General features: G+C 37.4%; 1 protein-coding gene, 2 long non-coding RNA genes and 1 other non-coding gene across 4 annotated transcripts; 2 read left to right on the top strand and 2 right to left on the bottom strand.

The window, feature by feature from the left end:
* Positions 1-1044: 1044 nt before the first annotated feature.
* Positions 1045-2074, bottom strand: LOC112170318 (probable glutathione S-transferase). Its single transcript, XM_024307568.2, has 2 exons — positions 1735-2074; positions 1045-1564 (listed from the first exon to the last, which is right to left on the bottom strand). Exons 1-2 carry the CDS (start codon positions 2044-2046, stop codon positions 1205-1207), a joined length of 672 nt encoding a protein of 223 aa, XP_024163336.1. The 5' UTR covers positions 2047-2074; the 3' UTR covers positions 1045-1204.
* Positions 2075-3526: 1452 nt separating this feature from the next.
* On the bottom strand, positions 3527-5411 carry LOC121048873. The gene is made up of 2 exons (XR_002925871.2): positions 5008-5411; positions 3527-3761 (listed from the first exon to the last, which is right to left on the bottom strand). It is a non-coding gene; the product is annotated as an uncharacterized LOC121048873 (long non-coding RNA).
* Positions 5412-11277: 5866 nt separating this feature from the next.
* LOC121049865 lies at positions 11278-13803 on the top strand. The gene is made up of 4 exons (XR_005801486.1): positions 11278-11395; positions 11539-11596; positions 11855-11917; positions 13703-13803. It is a non-coding gene; the product is annotated as an uncharacterized LOC121049865 (long non-coding RNA).
* A 128-nt stretch (positions 13804-13931) lies between these two features.
* LOC112174156 lies at positions 13932-15024 on the top strand. The gene is made up of 3 exons (XR_005801485.1): positions 13932-14172; positions 14369-14409; positions 14807-15024. It is a non-coding gene; the product is annotated as an uncharacterized LOC112174156 (transcript).
* Positions 15025-18464: the final 3440 nt, after the last annotated feature.

The raw sequence follows: 18464 nt of genomic DNA, 5'->3' as shown, positions 1-18464 counted from the left end.
AGAGGATTGCGGCGGTTGCGAGAATAGGAATGCTGTTGAGAGAGAGGATGATAGTGGACTACTGAGGAAGACGTGGAGGAGAATGGCTCTAAGCCGTGCAAGACCAAGGAGAGGAAACTCTAATAGTGAGAAGAGAAGATGAGACACAGGTTGATACGAGACCTAGGCTGATACCATGTTGAAGATAATTTTCCTTATCATTCTCATTACAAGTGTACAGTTATATAGCAGCCTAATTGCTGCTGTTACACAAAGAGAGTAAATGGTAATTACATCAAATCAGAAACTGATATGCATTTACAACAAATATACAACTAAGCAAAACTGATGCTAGATTGTAGCCACTGCATTATTCTCTCTAACAGTTCTGCGACCAGGTCTCTTCAATGTACTCCAGAATGACACTCGACTCTGCAATCAGCTTTCCACCATGAACACTGGAACCTTCTTGTGCACCGGGTTGTACTGAAGAAGCAAACCACTCTTGTTGAATATGTTCTCTTCTTGATATTCATATTTGACTCCCTTGAGATTCAGAACCCATGTGACCCTGTAAACATATGGACTTTCCCAGAATCCTATTCCCTTCACTTCCTCCATATTCGTTTTGTTTCTGCTCATCTTCTTATTCCTACTATATATGTACATATAGTTGAAGCCTGAACAGTCTCTGTTCTGATCTGCTTAGGCTCCAAGCCTCCAAGCCATGTTTATTCAGTAGATAAGATTAGGTGAGGAAAATACTAATAGTTATGTATCCTCTTGTTTGACCAGGTATTGAGTCATATAAAATTAATACTTGAAAATCGAGTCACATATTTTATCAAGTGCTTCAGTCTTCAGAGATCAACAGAAGAGACTTCTTTACTTATATGACATATTAAGTTTAAACAATATCTCAGACAGTCGGACTTGTTTTAAGTTTCTCTCTCTCCCCTTGATTTTCTTATGTGATATCAGTGAATGTCCAATGTTCTTGAAAATTTGATGGAACTTAATTACTGACTCAGTTTCATACATAAAAACATATATCTATGCAATAAGTCCATGAAAATACATGTTTATTCAAGCTGCGAGCTTTTATTTGCTGGAGTTATTGTTGGATAAGAAAATTACGTACAGAAACAATCGTACATCAGGTAATAGCTAATATTATTGTTTGAAAAGTAGAAGCTCAGCAGAAGCAGGTTCTAGCTAGAAATGTCTAAGATTTTGCTGAAGCAAGAAATGTTGCTCTTCGACCTTTGAAATAGGTCAACATTGCACTGCGATCAGGAAGGTTCTCTCTGATTGTGGGAATCTCCTTGAACCTTTGCATCCATGCATGTAAGCGAGGGAAGCTTTCGGCTTCAATCACTTTAACCCCAGCTGTTTCACTCATGACTTCCAGCCACCAAGCTAGCCACCCGAATTCTAAATCAGCCATTCCAATCTCGTCTCCACCGAAAAACTTCTTGTCACCGAGGCCCTGCTCTTCCAAGATTCTCATCTGCTCCTGCCCTTCTTTTGTTGCTTTCACTTGTTGTTCTCCCCCAGTAAAGAAAAATCCAAACAGGGTTGGGCTCTACGTCACACAAACATCTACATTATTACGAGTAGGATGAAATTCGATTTTTTGTTATGTTGTTAGACAGTCAAGTGTCAGGCAGTTACGTAAACAAACATGCATGTGACAAATGACTCATTTGACAATATATATAACGTAGTAAAAATAGTTGAGTGATCATTACTTACCTTGTCCTCTCCGAACTTCGTCCAGAATCGGGCCAGAGCTCGTCCATGAGGGTCTTTAGGAAGCAAGGGGTTCTGTGGCCACGTCTCTTCGATGTACTCGAGAATAATAGCAGACTCTGCGATTGGTTTTCCAGCATGAACAAGAACCGGAACCTTCTTATGGACTGGGTTGTACTTTAGAAGACGGTCACTCTTGTTGTATAACACATCCTCCTCTACATACTCATAGTCTACACCTTTGAGTTTAAGTGCCCAGATAACCCTGTAAACAAATGGACTAGGCCAAGCTCCTAACAATGTAACTATTGCCATTTTGCTGGGTTCTGTTCTGATCCTAGACTGGTTTCTACATGTATATATATGCCTCACATTCAATGTACAAGGTAAGGAAGGATTAGAGGTCAATTTGTCCTTTGTTTGCTATTGTTGACTGTACTTTTGATATGTAGTTGGTATACATCTTGGCATTAAGATATCGTTTTGCGCCCCAAATTCTGAAGATCATGTTTTTCCAACAAAAACAAAACTTGTCAAGCAAGTTGTACTAGATAATTATTTTTCTTAAAGTCAACCAGAACTTTGAACTAGAAAATTTAAAAAGCAGAAGAAGCCAATCCTTATGTTGAAGGCAGGTGTTGAAGAGGGAAAGAAAACAATTGCTTACAGAAATGGAAGAAGTGAAGCTGCTAGGAACATGTCCCAGTCCCTTTCGTTACAAGAATCATATGGGCTCTAAAAGTAGGTGTTAAGTACTGAATATTTGGAAGAGAACCTTATTAACAAGATTACACTATGCCAAAAAAAGCTATCAGACGACAGAAGAGATCCGTCGTTTGATCAAAAAAATTTCTGTTGTTTAGTACGGTGTCATCTCTTCCACATATGTTGTCGTTTGATAAAAAAAACTACTGAACACAAGACAGTTATTTGTTGTTGTACGTTCATGTAAGATACATATGTATATCGTTGGAATATATTTATAACCATAGATTTTTGGTGATCACTGTTGATACTATATTACTAGGACTACAATTTTATGTGGTTGTTTTTGTTTTAAGTCGACAAAAGTCCATATATGTGTCTTTCTTTTTCTTGTTTGCTATTGTTGACTTTACTTTTCATATGTAGTTGGTATACACCTTAGAGATGAGATATCGTTTTGCACCCCAAATTCTGAAGATCATGTTTTCCAACAAAAACAAAAACTTGTCAAGCAAGTTGTACTAGTTGATTATTCTTCTTAAAGTCGACCAGAACTTTTGACTCAAAATTTAAAAAGCAGAACGCAGCCAATCCTTATCTTCAAGATAGGTGTTGAAGAGGGAAAGAAAACAATTGCTTACAGAAATGGAAGAAGTGAAGCTGCTAGGAACATGTCCCAGTCCCTTTCGTTACAAGAATCATATGGGCTCTAAAACTAGGTGCTAGGCTCTGAATATGTGGAAGAGAACCTTGTTACCAAGATTAGTCTGGTTTTGAAGTATAACCTGGTTAATAAGAAGATTCCGGTGCTCGTTCAAGGAGCATTTTCACTAAATACAGAGCTTTAGAAATGATCATATAATTCTTCTAGTATACTCCACGGAATGTAACAGCAATCCGAGTCTTCAAACCACATAAATTTAAGCTACTATCTTTGTTCAAAAACCAGTTCTATATACAGAACCGAACCAATTGAAAACGTATATTCGAAATAAGCTTTGGAAACTTGAAGGGAAGGAAAATTTTTAAGTAGATAAACAGGGGAGCGTTACGTGGCAGGGACGTAGGGTGGGTATAGTTGTATACAGAGTTAAAGTTACAAAGGCTCTTAGATCATACTTTGTGTAAAGACCCGGCCCAAAATTTAAACCAAAGCAAATAAGAAATTTACTATAACAAGATTTCCGACCAAACCACAAAAAGTACTCCAAATAGTACTTACAATCCAAATCAATATGGTTTTGTTTTACAAAAGAAAACGATAAAGAAATCTTGCTCTCGACTATACTCAGCCCTAACTCTTCTCAATAGAAATCTAATATGACCTGCAAACACAAATAAACGAGTAGTGAGCAAAAACACACTCAGTGAATGACTCGAATGATAAAGAAACAATCTCAGTGTCAAATGCAGCAACAAAATTCACACACTTTTCAAGATCGCACTTTTATAAGAAAAACCATCCCACAACATAACACCGAACTGTAATCGGTTAGTAACCAAACACTCCCACTTGAAGCATGATCAAAACAATTCACCGAAAGAAACCAAGCTGCCACTTTAAGCTCATATATCAATTCGAGATGCCACTACATACCCACAGTTTATCATATGGGAATGCCACTGCAAACCTGTTAACTAAAATAATATTAGGACTGCCATTGCAATCCTGTTAGCTAAAATGGGTTACCACAACCCAAATGATCGTGCCACACATGGTCACGTCATAATAGTAATGTGCACATTGCCAGTACCACTCTCCTACTGGCTGGAGGATTCTAAAATAATATATAGTTTTCGTGCTCCCACCGCACAAATCGGAAAATCAAAAAGTAGAGTTCGTATTGTACAAGCACACTGAAATCAAACCACACTCAAAGACTCAAATTTCACCAATGATAAAACTCGACCTAATTTAAGTAGTCCATCAAGTAGGCAAGCCAAGGCCAAAGTTCAAGAATTGTGAAAACAAGAGACATAATAACAACAAGGAGACCAATTTCAAAAAGAATCCTAGAAGTCACAGTAGCAGCAGGAAATCAAAGACTAAGATGGAAAACTAACACAATTAAACTACCCAAAACCAATTGACAAAACAATCAAATCGATAGTATGACCAACCAAGTAATAACAGAATATAAATTGTCCTCCATAAAACAGCACACACATTTGGTAAACTGACATTTAAACAAAATGAAAGTCTAACCAACTTTACCCCATGTTAGAAATCAGAGGACTTGACAATAGGTCTAAAACATTTGCCAAAGTAAAAGTAAAAGCAAGAACAACCATAGCTAACAATTAACAATATGAACCATTTCACAATAGGAACTTCCCCAATTTCCATAGAAATCGATAACACGAGAATAATAAGATCAAATAAGGAAGTCACATTACCACTATACAATTTAACAAAAGCATCAAGTTTCTGGAAGTAATTTACTTCACTATGAAAAGTAATATACAACAGAAACCATTTCACAAGACCATAATTAAAAATCCAAGCAATCCAAGCAAGACTAATAGAGAAATAGAAATTGAAGAAAAATTGTAATCAGAAGAGTCACTCACCGTAAAGCAAGGCAAACATAGACAGTAAACAACCCAAAACAAAGCCCTCCACTTCCGAAACTTTCTCCCCTTTTGCCTTTCTACAAATCTGATCAAAACCAGAAAACCCAAACTCTCAAATGCTCATGTTTGCTTATGAAAATCAATCTAAACCCTCTAGCTTCTCTCCCCTCAAAACCAAACTACCCAATTCGTAGCCTTTGATAAAGACCCAAACTCTCTTCTCATCCTCTCTCTCTATCTCTCTCTCTCTGGCTCTGATTCTTCTTCTTCTTCTTTTTTGTCTTCTTCTTCTCTTCTCCTCTCCCTTTTCCCGTCTCCTCCTCCCTCCTTTAGTCGGCCACTGCCCCCTTCTTAGGGCATCTCCAACAATGGAGTCAAAAGCCAAAATGACTAAGGGGCTTTTTTTTCACCATCTCTAACCCAAATCAAAAGGGTGTCAAAATGACTTTTGAGTCATACCTTGAGTCAAAATGACTAAGGAATGAAGGTAGAAAGCCAAAATGGCTTAGGTGAAGAAGGCTGGGCCCCACCTTCCACTATTCAAAATGAGCGGCTCTGAGTCACTCATCATGAATTCGATTCAAAATGGAAGGCTAAGATTAATTGATACCAAAAATTAAAAAATAAATATATAATTACTTAATTTCTAATCTAACAGTCAGAAAAATGCGATGAATTAAATTCAATGGCTAATAATAAAGTAATATAGTTTTAAACGAGAAAAACTTGAAAAAATAAAATAAAATTTTCTAAAAAACATTTAAAAGACAATATATTATTTAAGATTATTATGTATGATATATAAATTCATATTGTAGTTAAATAATTATCTAAAATAATTAAAATTATGAAATGAGTATGACTTTTGACTAAAGGGGGTTGGAGATGCAAAATATGAATGAATAGTAATGACACTAGGAGTGTCAAATTTTCCAAATGACTTTGGCTTTTGACTAAAGGGTTGGAGATGCCCTTATCTTCCCAAAATAAAAGACAACCGTATAACCATAACAATAAAACAGAACAATTAACTAAGAGACAATTAAATATATATTATATATATTAAATATATATTATATATTATATATATAATATATATTTAATTGTCTCTTAGTTAATTGTTCTGTTTTATTGTTATGGTTATACGGTTGTCTTTTATTTTGGTATATATATATATATATATATTTATATATATAAGTATGGAAAAATACCACAATAGAAAGAAGAAGAATAAGAAATAAATAAATCAAAATCGGGTGCGGGATATTACACTTTGAGTCCTTGAGACATAGACTAGGATGATAATATGCAAAAAGAGGAGGGAATATTGTACATGTTGAAGAATATTGACATTTGTGTGTCTTATCAAACTATGATTAGTTCTATGATGGTAATAGGAGAGAAGGTTCTAGAATTCCTAGTCCTATTCGTAATAGTTTTCCTTGTATCATTAGATTATGCACTTTGTAATCCCTATATATAGGGTTCCTATTATCAATAGTGGAACACACAATTCTCTCACCAATCTCTCTCACTTCTCTCATTCTTAAACACATTATTAGCATGAGCCATAACCCTGAAATAAAAACCAAAAACCCGAAAATCTTCTTCACCATTAGCTTCACCACCACTGCACCTAGCCCACGCTAGCCCTGCCACACACCTACAGCCCCGCCGCATGCTTGCTGCCCCTGCAGCCACCGCACCTCACACATCCTTCGAGCAGCCTTCGGCCCATCCCCCACCTTCCTACTATGTATCATCTTCCTACCAAGGCCTCATCATCGATCTACATTGTCTCCAAGATTCAAGACTCAAGGTTTCAAGCTCCGAATCAACAAGTAAGTATTTGAGATTAAAGTTCCTACTTTCTGCAATTTACTTTCTTCTTCTTTTTCTTAAGGACTTGCAACCTCCCTTCCTCTACATCCCACTTTTCTGTAACGTGGGTTCGATTCTTTGAAAAACAGAATTGTGGGGATTCACGCTTAATGAACTAAGAACGTTCGTAAGACTTCGGACTAAGAGCGTTCGTAAGCATCGATTTATGACCATATAAACATCATTGTTTCGGTCTAATCCAAAAATTCCTGGAAATCGATTTCTTGGTAGCATAGCTCGGAAATCTTATTATTTATTTATTTTTCGTGGAAGCATTGACTCTGAAACTAATCTATTTCTCCTTCTGATTTTCAAGATGTCGAAATCGAAGCTCGACTTTCCCATGCTCGATTCAACTAGCTCAGAATACCACAGTTGGGTCACTGATGTTGAGAATGATCTCACGTCAAAAGGGATCCTACCCATAATTCAGGCACCAAACCCTAAACTCATATTCGAGCATACAACTACAAACAATGCCACAGCTCTCATCTTGATGAGGCGCCACATGGATAAATCACTCAGATTGGAATATATGGCGATGAAGGATGCTAGAGAACTATGGGTTGTGATACAAGAGCGTTTTGGTAATGTCAAGGATTCCCTCCTCCCGGACTTGAAGGTTCAATGGAGCAATGTACAATTCACCGACTTCAAGTCCTTCTCTGAATATAATTCAGAAGCTCTACACCTCAAGACCATGTTGGGGTTCTGTGGACATCCCATCATAGAGCAAAAACTAATTGAGAAAACTCTCTTCACCTTCTCTGTCTCAACAATTTTGGTATCAAAGCAATATAGAGGTGAGTATAATGCTGGCATAGAGATGGCATTGATGCCATACATGGTGATATGTCTCCTCTCTCCACTTCTTGAGTCAATTGTGACTTTGTGGCTTAACCAAAATCCTGACTGGTTGCTTCTAAGGTCTACCAATCATTCTACAAATCCTTTTTTTTTAGCTAAATAAGGATCGAGACCATGTGTTCTCATAAAATCCAAAGGGATTCTATGGACCGATTCAACCAACTTGCAGACAGTTTAGATGTTTTATGGTGTTAGTTGATGCGTAGACACGTTGGTCACGTGTCGCGCTAACGTCCACTCTTAATGCTGGTTATGATAAACTTCTGGCCTAGATCATATGGCTACAGGCTCACTACCTGGATCATCCCATTCAATTAATTCGACTTGATAATGCTGGAGAGTTTTATATCGAAGACTTTCGATGACTATTGCAAATCATTGAGGATTGATATTGGGCATCATATTCCCATATACATACCCAAATGGTCTCGTGAAAAAGTCACCATTAAAGGACTACAATGGTGGCCCAGACATTGATAATGAACACCAATATTTTAGCTTGGGGTTATGCAATATTGCACGCAGCTGTGCTAATTCATCTACGACCCACCGCCACTCACCTTTCTTTGTGTTACAGCTAGTGATTGAGTGTGAGTCTGATATCTCGTACTTATGCATATTTGAGTGAGCGGTTTATGTGCCAATCGCGCCGCCACATCGCATCAAAATGGGTCATAAGCAATGAATGCATATATATATTTGTGTTGGATATAAATCTCCAACTATAAGTCCGCTATGTAGAACCCTTGACAAACGATCTCTTTATTGCTATATTTGTGTGTCACTTTGATGAGACAGTCTTCCCGTCATGAGGGGGAGACTAAAATGTCAACGTTCAACAGGAATGACAGGAATTGTCATGGTCTGTCCCCACTATGTCTCATCTTGATCCCCTAAAAGTGATGAGATCACATGTACCTACTGTAAACATGCCTGCAAGGATTGATATCCCCTCAAGAGGACATGGTGCCACCCAGAGGAGCTAGACATGGCACTGCCGCCATGGATGGTGGCATGGTGACGCCACAAGGTGGCATAATGGAATCACAGGTCGTGGGTTCTGCTAGAAAGCATAGGAGATCCATAGGTTTGATGGATTCTCGCCCTAGAAAGAGAGCGAGTTTGGTACAACCTGATTCATCGATCATTGATACTCAAAATCCATCTCATGAAAGTATTCCGAATTATAGTTATGTCCAAGAAACATCATTGGGGGACGCCTTAACATTAGAACAAATTCCTCAGAATACAAAGATCTCTACAAACTACACTAGTGTACATGAGGACGTGAGATTATTGAGACCAATGACATCGAACCTTGCTCCGTTGAAAAATGCCAACGTAGAGAAAATTGACCTAATTGGAAAGATGTAATCCAGGTTGAATTGGATTCACTAACGAAGACGAAGGATTTCGGGCCTGAGATGCCTACACCTCTTAGCATAAAACCTATTGACATTAATAGGTCTTCGTTAGAAAGCACGATGAGAAAAAAGAGATTATAGACTAGCCTCATGGCACAAGGCTTCTCACAACGCTCTGGAATCGACTATGAGGAGACATATTCTCCCATAATGGATATCATTGCACTCCACTACCTTTTCAGTTTGGTAGTTTCTGAATAACTGAACATGCAGCTTATGAATGTAATCATTACATATCTTTATAGGGATCTAGATACAAAAATATACATGAAGGTCCTTGATGGACTTCATTTATCCAAATCAAGTGGCTCTAGACCACAGAGCATGCTTACAATGAGGATGCAACGCTCACTAAATTGACTACTTGATTGGGAAGGGATATCACTACTACAATTACTAGCTATTAGGACACCCTATAAGGACACATTTTCATTGAGGTGTCCTAGTAACCTTTCAAGGACGACCTCGAGAAAACAGGCGCTGCCCCGCCCTTTTTTTTGGCCAAAAGTTCAAATTCCCAATTTTTGTTTTCCCACACACGTCTTAGTGGACCGCTCTCTCACTCTCTCTCATCTGCATCACTTCCTCGTCGAATGAAACAAATTCACTCACCACGGATGAGTGATTCTCTCACCTTCTCGATCTGCCTCTACATTCTTTTGCTGAATCTGTTTTCCCTCAAACCCTTGTTTTCTCCACAGCCCCTCTTGCTCTTTTTCTCCGATCTTGATGTCACCCACCAAATTGAACTTCGAAGAACTTCATGGCCCCTGGGTTGACTTGGATTCAGGGATTATTCTTTTTGGGTAATCTCAATTTAAGTCTCCTCTCTTGTCGAACCCGATGATTCAGATTCGATGGCCGGGTCATTTGTGTGAGGCTCGTCCGAGCGGCATGGGAAGGCACTTGATCGAAGGAGCAGTAGCAACATGTTCCCTTCCACCTCTATCGCTCATTCTGATGAATATTGTATGTAACTTCTTCTGGTCTTGACTCTTGACAACCGTCCCCTCAAATTTGGGGTATAATTGTTGTGTTTGTAGGTTTTGCCTCTGGTTATGTTTACTTTGTTTTTTTTATTGCTTTGGGTTCTGGCTTTTGCTGGGTTGATTGTGATGCGTGGCCTAATTATATTTGTATTGCTTATGGTGTTCTTGGTTTCGCATCCTATGTCTGTGTGGACAGTGCAGAGAGATCGAGGTTTATATGAGAGAAGAATTTACTGAAATGTGTTTGCTAGAATTTTTTGTTTTAGGGTTATGTTGTATCTACAACTATGGTTATGGATGAGCTATTCTAATCAGGTCCATTGTTTGTCTTATTGCTAGAATTTTTTGTTTTTGGGTTATCCCGTATCTACAACTATGGTTATTAATAAGCTATTCTAATCAGGTACAAGAGAGTTATACGCTATTGTTTGTCTTAAAGGCAATGTTGGTCAGCACTCCTTGATTTTAGCTTATTTGCACATGTTTTGGTGGATGAGAGTGGAAAGATATAAAAGGGTTCGAATGAATTCTTTTCTTTATTTTATGGTTGATAAGGAGGTGGTAGCCTTTGCTTTTATGCTAGAACATGCATCCTGGATCATGGATTCATGATTTTTGTTCAATTGAAGTATCTTTCATTGTTCTTTGGTGTCGTCAAACAAGCTGAAAAAATCAACTTCAGGGAAGTTGCCAAATGCAGCTTTATATTTTGAACTTATTTGTGCAGTTCCCATTAGCTCTTTCTATGATGTCTCACTGTCTTCTAATGCTTTTCTGCAGACAAATCTGATCAAAGAAAGCATAAGAATGGGCTACAATGATTTTGGAGATTTCCATTATTCTCATGGCAACTTGGGGATGCTTTTAAGAGCTATGTTTGTACTCCTGATTATTGTCCTACATCAAAGCATACTGTTCATATGTGCATGTGTTCCATTCTAGTCAGCATAGAGATGGGTCAATTTACTCATGTCGCAAGCAATGTTAGAAAAGCATAACAAACACTAGAAGCTATGTCGCAAGCTATGATAATCTTCACAAGTAGTTTGTTGCATGGTTTTATGATTATCATAAATTTTTTTGGCCTATTAATGCTTAAATGTACATGAAAGTAAAATTTTCTATGTTAACTGATGAATGCCTCAGGGACTTAAAAATTTCAATAAAGCTGTCAGGGTACTTATCATTTGCCTTAAGAAGATTGATAATGACAACTATCTTGAGGTACTATCTTCTTTATTTGAGCTAAAAGATAAACTTCTTATGCAAATTAACTTCTTTATTTGATTATGTACTGTTTTATAATAGTTGAACTAAGTATGAATGTTGAAAGCATTTTCATGCTTCGTTTACATATGTGCTTGCAGAAAATGATAGATCAAGGCTTTTGAGTAGCAGATGATTAGATTAAAGCCCTGAAGTCTGGTTCCACCTCTCTCTCTCTCTCTCTCTCTCTCTCTCTCTCTCTCTCTCGCTCTCTCTCTCTCTCTCTCTCCCCTGCTCCTTAGTGTGTACCAATGCATTAATTGAAGCCCTTATGGGTCTTTCTCTATTTGTTATTTCAAATTTACTTAGATTACTTTTGATGCTTCCTGCTTGAATGATTTCATAAAAAAGTTAGTAATGATAGAAAGTTTCTTGTTTCTTTTTCTTATCTACAAGAACTCAGTCGTAAGCTTGCAGGAATTCAATGGATGGACAGCTCAAGATATTCTTGAAACTCCAAGCAGCTCAATTATAAATAAGGTTAGCAATACTTCAATTGATGGATTTACCTGTTATTAATTCCTTCGATCTAGCTTACTGTTGATGTTATATCTAGCAAATTGTTTTTTATTTTTATATTTTTTATTGGTGTGTGTATGCATGTCATGAAAATTAAGTAGCATTAACTGAATCATTAATTATATGGAATTGCTGGAACATAAACATATATAGCTTACTATATGGAATTGCTGGAACAGAAACATCTATTATCTCTACAGTTTGAAGCAACTGTAATTGGTTCTACTGTTTTTACAGCTTACTATAGTTGTGTAAGCATACCTGTTGCTAAATCTCTTCCTCTTTCTTCTTTAAGGCATATTACTTCCAATAGCATTGGTGGTGAAATTCCATATGTCTTACCCCCCAATGCGACTCACATGTAAGTAATATGCCTCTTGTGTCTGCAGAAATTTTTGGACAGCATAATGCAATTATGTGGGTTCTTTCTCCTACTTCTAGATACCCATATGATGTAATTACTGTCTCAAAGTTGCAATGAGTAGAAAGAAATAGATTGAAATTTTTCTGGTACCTATGTTTCCAAATAGTCATTAACTTTTCTTTTCTAGGTCCTTCTTCGTTTGGGTTCCAGTAAGTTTTTCTTTCCCATCCTCCAGATTTTGGTGAAGTTCAATATTTAAAATTTTGCATAGCTTATGACAGAGCATCCTTCTTGTGGTTTTTCTTAGGCCCAATTTGGAGTAAAATTGTGCTACCACGTGCACACCGTGATCATTGTTACAAGAGTTCTCTTAGTGTAAGAGTATCGAAAACTTATATCAGGAGCTTCTTCCTCCCAAGCACGATGATTATCATAAGATGCTCGTAAGATGCTGAGGTCTGTTCCTCTTCTTTTTCCCCAAGTAGTTTGTTTATTATTGGAGTGGATTGGATGTTAGAGAACTTGCAATTCAATTTGGTGTGTTCAGATCATTCTCTTTGTTCCAAAGGATTTATCCCTGTAAGGTTTAATTCTCTTTTTGACATGTGTTATCAACTGATCATAGAGCATGGTACCACATGTGGAAGTCACCTAAATTGTTTCTGCAGTTGGATATAATTCATGTATAAGATTATGATTTGCCTAGTTTTCTTAGGTATAGCTACACCACCTCCAGGACAGGCGCAACTTTTACTTCCTAATTTTGTTCCTAAATATGCTGTAGGACTCTTTTTTTTTTTTTTTTTTTTTTTGTGTTCGTGGTCATCTGGCAACACCCTGAACTTTTTTTTCATTTTCCATTTAAGGTAGTTTTAGATGTGTTCATTGGATCCAATGGACACGATGGCATTTTATTGTCAACTTCAGTTTATTATGCTGTGGTGTCTGATTGCAAGGATTTATTTTTCCTTCTCATCAGTGATCCAGCTAACCGGCCAACATTTCTAGAACTGCTCTCAGATACTTCCACCTGGCCATGTTTTTGTTCATTGGGTTTCATTATTTCATTCACTACATTGGTAGAGGAAGCAGCCACTCTCAGATACTTCCACCTGGTATTGGAAAGTGTTATTGGTAATTATTATTGTTTATTTTCTTAGCAGTCTATGTCGAAAGATAATGCGCTTTCTGTAGAACAATTCTAAATTCCTCTATCTGCCATCTTCCATACAAAGATCACTTAGCTTAGTGCAACTCTGTCCTTCTTAATTTCTTATTTTGTGCATGTCATTAATGTTATTATTCTTTTGATATTTAATTAACGTGGTATGAGTGTTGGTATGCCCCGGTGAATCTCTTATCCTCAACTAGTTCTATAGCAGTTGACAGAGGACTCAGCTCAGGAGGGCCAAGCCTGGAGCATGTGGAGGAAGATAAACAGCTCATGAATGGCGAAGTCCAATATATTAGAGAAGAAGGATGTTATTGGAGCTTCCTGTGGCTCCGAGAGGCACAAGGGGAAATGATTAGGTAAGGACTCCAGACTTTCTTATTTCAATAAGATATGCTCCTGCAAATTGGACCTGGTTTCATAATGATCAAGGAAATGATTCAATACCTTAGGAGGGTAATTGTGCTTTAAAACCAGAAAATTAGGTGAATGAAAGTAATCGACCTGCAACTAATGAAGCTTCAGGAGCCTGGACCTCTTTGTTTAATGTAAATTGCACAAGCAGTGGTAGCAGCTCTGGAAGTATCAATAGTTCTGCGAAAAAGGAGGATGTGGATATTGATTGCTTGGACTATGAAGTCTTATGGGAAGACATGATAATTGGAGAGAGGATTGGGCAAGGTAATGATCTTCCAACTGCCCACTGCCTGCTACAAAACAAAGTTTTCTTTTTGTACTTATGTTTCTTCTCCTCTTGCTTAACTGTTTTGATTTTTTTGCTTTGTTGAATTTCATTCTGATATTTTTTTGCCACTTTACTGTTTGCTTTGTTGAATTTCATTCTGATATTCTTTTGCCATTTTACTTTCCTCTGCAGGTTCATGTGGAACTGTATACCATGGTCTGTGGGATGGATCAGTATGTTATCTTGCTTTTTCTCTACTTCAAATGTGGATGTGCTGCAACCCTTTTTCTAGTAAATGATGTTTCCATTTAGTCAATGTAGACAAAAAGTGAAGTTCAAATTTCAATAAGTGACACCCTGTTTATCCATAAAAGAATGCTTATAAAATGTCTCTCTAAACATAGTGTTTTCATGCCTACGTCTTCTGCATAAAGCATATAACTTGATGAGTCAAACATATTATTCATATAAACTTAAGAACAGAACACTCATCACCAAGTCTGGGAAGGGAATGGTATTTTAAATGGCATTCACAAGAACCTTTTGTTCAATTATCTTAGTATTAATCACAAGAATCCTACTATTAATCAGTCTGCTCCTTATTCTTTAATTATGCATATACTTGTGCAGGTTCAAAGTTTGTTAGTACTGATGGCAGTACAGGCAGCAAGGTCTCATCATTTTCAACAAGTCTTGTAGGATGGTACTTTCATTTTGGCATTTGCTTCTGGCAAATCTAAGTTTAGCATTTTCATGTAAACTGTAATTACTCTTCAGTTCATGATTGACATATAATGTGTGTTCAGACTTTACACTTTAGAAATTTTTTGGGTATATGTATGGATATGATATTCTGGTTAAGTTAATGCATTTGGTAGTGTATTTTGAGCTGTGTATAATTGGAGGAAGATTTCTTTTATTAATTTTTTTTGGATTCTTTACAAGTTTTAAGGACACTTTTTTAACGTCCTCTATTACCTTTATTAAGTGTCCTGTTTTAGTTTTAAGGACACATATGAGTAATTTTTTTGTGTCCTCTTAAGGATTTAAGGACACCATTTCTAGAGCTTTTAGGACACAGTTTGTGTGTCCTAGTATAGAAAAGAGGACACAGTTTCTAGAGCTTTTAGGACATTGTTTAGGTGTCCTCTTATGGATTTAAGGACACCATGTCCAGGGCTATTAGGACACATAAACTGTGTCCTCGTATAGATAAGAGGACACATTTTCAGTGTCCTTGTTTGGGACTTACGATGACACCCGGATAGAGGACTCTTTTTTAAAGAGTCCTTGTATGTATTTAAGGACACGGTTTAGGTGTCCTTAAATCATGTTATTGTAGTAGTGTATGTTGAACTATGCCCACGAGTTTCTATGACAAGTTCCGGATTTACAATTATCCCAATTTATGTTGATGAACATAATTAGAACCCTTGATGAGTTAAGAGAAACCATTGAACACCTGAAATTAGAGTTTAAGATGAAGGACCTTGGAAGAACACAGTTTTATCTAGATTTAGAACTTATATACCGTGTCAATGAATGCTTTGGCATTTTGATAAAGTCAAGATGCACTCCCATGGTCGTCCATAGTCTTAACCCTAAGAGGGATCCGCTTCATCCCAGGGATGATGATGAAGATGTGTTAATAGCAGAAGTGCTTACCTACGTACAATAGACGCATTATTGTACTTAGCATAATACAAGACCGGACACCTCATTTGTTGTGAACTCGTTGGCTAGATGTAGTCTTATGCCAACATGACGCCATTGGACTGGTGTAAAGACAATTTTTCGATACTTAAAAGGTATGACAAATATGGGATTGTTCTATCCTTCTAGAGCGAAAAGAATGGACGACTAGATGGAATTCGACTCCATAGGCCCGAAGGCCGCCGTCACCTCCGCCACCACCAAGGGTGGCTAGCGTCCTCCCTCCCTCAGTCAAAACGATGGTGATGTTTTGATGGGTTTTGCTGATGCAAGATACTTCTCAAACCTGCACAAAAGTCGTTCCCAAAACTGATTGTGTCTTTTCCATAGGAAGCACCGTGATATCTTGAAGGTCTACAAACCAGACCCTTGTCGCTACTTATTCGAATCATGCAGAGGTTATTGCTCTTCATGAAGCAGTTCGTGAATGCATATGGTTAAGGTCCATAGTTTCACATATTCAAAGAATTTGTGGTTTGAAGTCTAGCACAGATAAACCTACGTATATTTATGAGGATAATGCAACTTGCATGTATTGAACAAATGAAGCAAGGTTTCATCGAGGGCTACAACACAAAGCATATATCGCCTAAGTTCTTCTACAATCAACAACAACAACAAACACTTCTTAAGATTGAAGTGAATCTGATACATTCTGAGGATAATGTAGCTGACTTATTTACTGAGTCGTTATCTAAATCAACTTTCTAGAAACATGTGAAGAGTATCGGAATGCAAAAATTATCTGAACTCCCACGATTATAGCAGTCAGGGGGAGATATCAACATCAGGGGGAGGCATGATGTTTACATGTTTAATCTTGAATAGTGAAGGGCGCATTGTACTCTTTTTCTCCTCCTTGAGGTTGTTTTTGTCCCACAAGATTTTTATTACTCGAGCAAGGTTTTTAATGAGGCAACGTTTGAAGCGCTATGATGTCACGATGACATCATGTTTTGATGGCACATGGGGAATTGTTAAGGGATATCAGGATTATATGTGCCTTACCAAACTAGGGCTTAGTTTGGGATTGTTGTGCTGTGAGAAGAAACACTTCTGAACCTGCTGTGAGAGGAAGCACTTCCGAACTTGCTGTGAGAAGAAGCAGCTGAGGTGTTTGGTAAACTGTTTTTAAAAGTGCTGTGAGAATGAAAAGTAATTTCTAGGTGTTTGGTAAGTTACAAGGCAAAAGTGCTTTACCTGGGTATAATTACCAAAATGGTCATACATGCCAAGATATGCTGCTAAAATACATAATTTTATTTTTTGATTATGTAATCATACCAAATAAAATAAATTTCTCATGTATTATCCTTATACCCTTGATTAGACCGAATAAAAGATTTACTTTCATTATTCTCCATCTCTACACTAGTCTCTTCACTTGAGTAATTTCCACTTTCATCAAAATCAAAATTATGTAAGAAATTTTAGAGTTTTTGTAATATCGGTGAAAATTTTAGGTTTTTTTGTTATATACATATATATATATATATAGCGCTGTCTATAATTATTAACAGTGTTCAGGAATAACTTTAAAAAAATTTAGTAAGTTAAATCTTCAATTTGAGAACCCGATAGTAAAGTACGCGGCATGATGAGTCCATGGTGAAATTTTTCGGATGTCGGAGCTATTTATTTCATATTTCGGAAGTTTGGAAATAAGGAAATTCATTTTAAATAAAAAGAATATTGACGGTGCGATATGGACCTTAGATTTCAATCACCATTTAATCTGGTCAGTCGTTTTCAATTATATAAGGGCCGAGATCGGATCAACAACCCAGAAACCTCCAGAAAATTTTAGAACTTCATATGCCTCTCTGCCTCTTCAATATCCTCGACAGTCACCGATCCTCACTTCCGATTCCAGCCATCTCTAGGCGTCAGACATCGGCGTTCGCACCGCATCGCCGTCTTGACCAAGCCTAGGGCTTGGGTTTTCACCGACGAGCTCTGATGAAGGTGATTTGAAACCAAGAAGCTCCAGCCTTTTCAGCAGAATTTTGAGGTTTTTAGGCAACTTCGGCGATCATCTGCAATGCATGAGGTACGAAAGTCGATCTCCTCTTCACGCTCTACGTATTGATATACTTGGTTTCGATTATAGTTGAATTTAGGATGAATAACGTTTTGGGTACAATTCGGCCACTGCCAAGGCCACTGCAGGGTTGTAGCTTGGTTTGCTTTGGTCTGATTCTGACCTTAACGCATCGCTATTGATATTTATCTGTAGTTAATTTTCAGTGTTTGTGAAGGTTGGTGAAGAGTCAGAAAATTCTGGGTCATCTCTGTTCTAGTTGTCGAAGAGGAGAAAAGATTGGCAATCAATGTTTAATGTAAATTTTAGAAAAGGACGAGGAAAAATAAGGTAGTTCAGTCAACTTCATTAATACCTCCGTGTTTTTCAGCTCGGTTCCGCAGAAGTCATTTTCAAAAGCTACTAAAACTAGCTTTTGATTTCCTGCTGTGGGCGGCAGCGCTTTTGGAATATGAGAGAATTTTGGAGTTTACTAAACAGCCTCACTGAGCACCAGAAGCACTTTTGGACCAAAAGCAGGTTCCAAAATCAATA

This window comes from Rosa chinensis, chromosome 6, assembly GCF_002994745.2.
Source record: "Rosa chinensis cultivar Old Blush chromosome 6, RchiOBHm-V2, whole genome shotgun sequence".
Lineage (NCBI taxonomy): Eukaryota > Viridiplantae > Streptophyta > Magnoliopsida > Rosales > Rosaceae > Rosa > Rosa chinensis.
This window is presented reverse-complemented; position numbering and strand designations above follow the sequence as displayed.

Coding starts and splice junctions, on each gene's coding strand:
- LOC112170318 (XM_024307568.2), bottom strand. CDS start 2,046: ATGGCAATAGTTACATTGTTAGGAGCTTGGCCTAGTCCATTTGTTTAC. Junction 1,565..1,734: donor CGAAGTTCGGAGAGGACAAG/GTAAGTAATGAT, acceptor TGTGTGACGTAG/AGCCCAACCCTGTTTGGATT.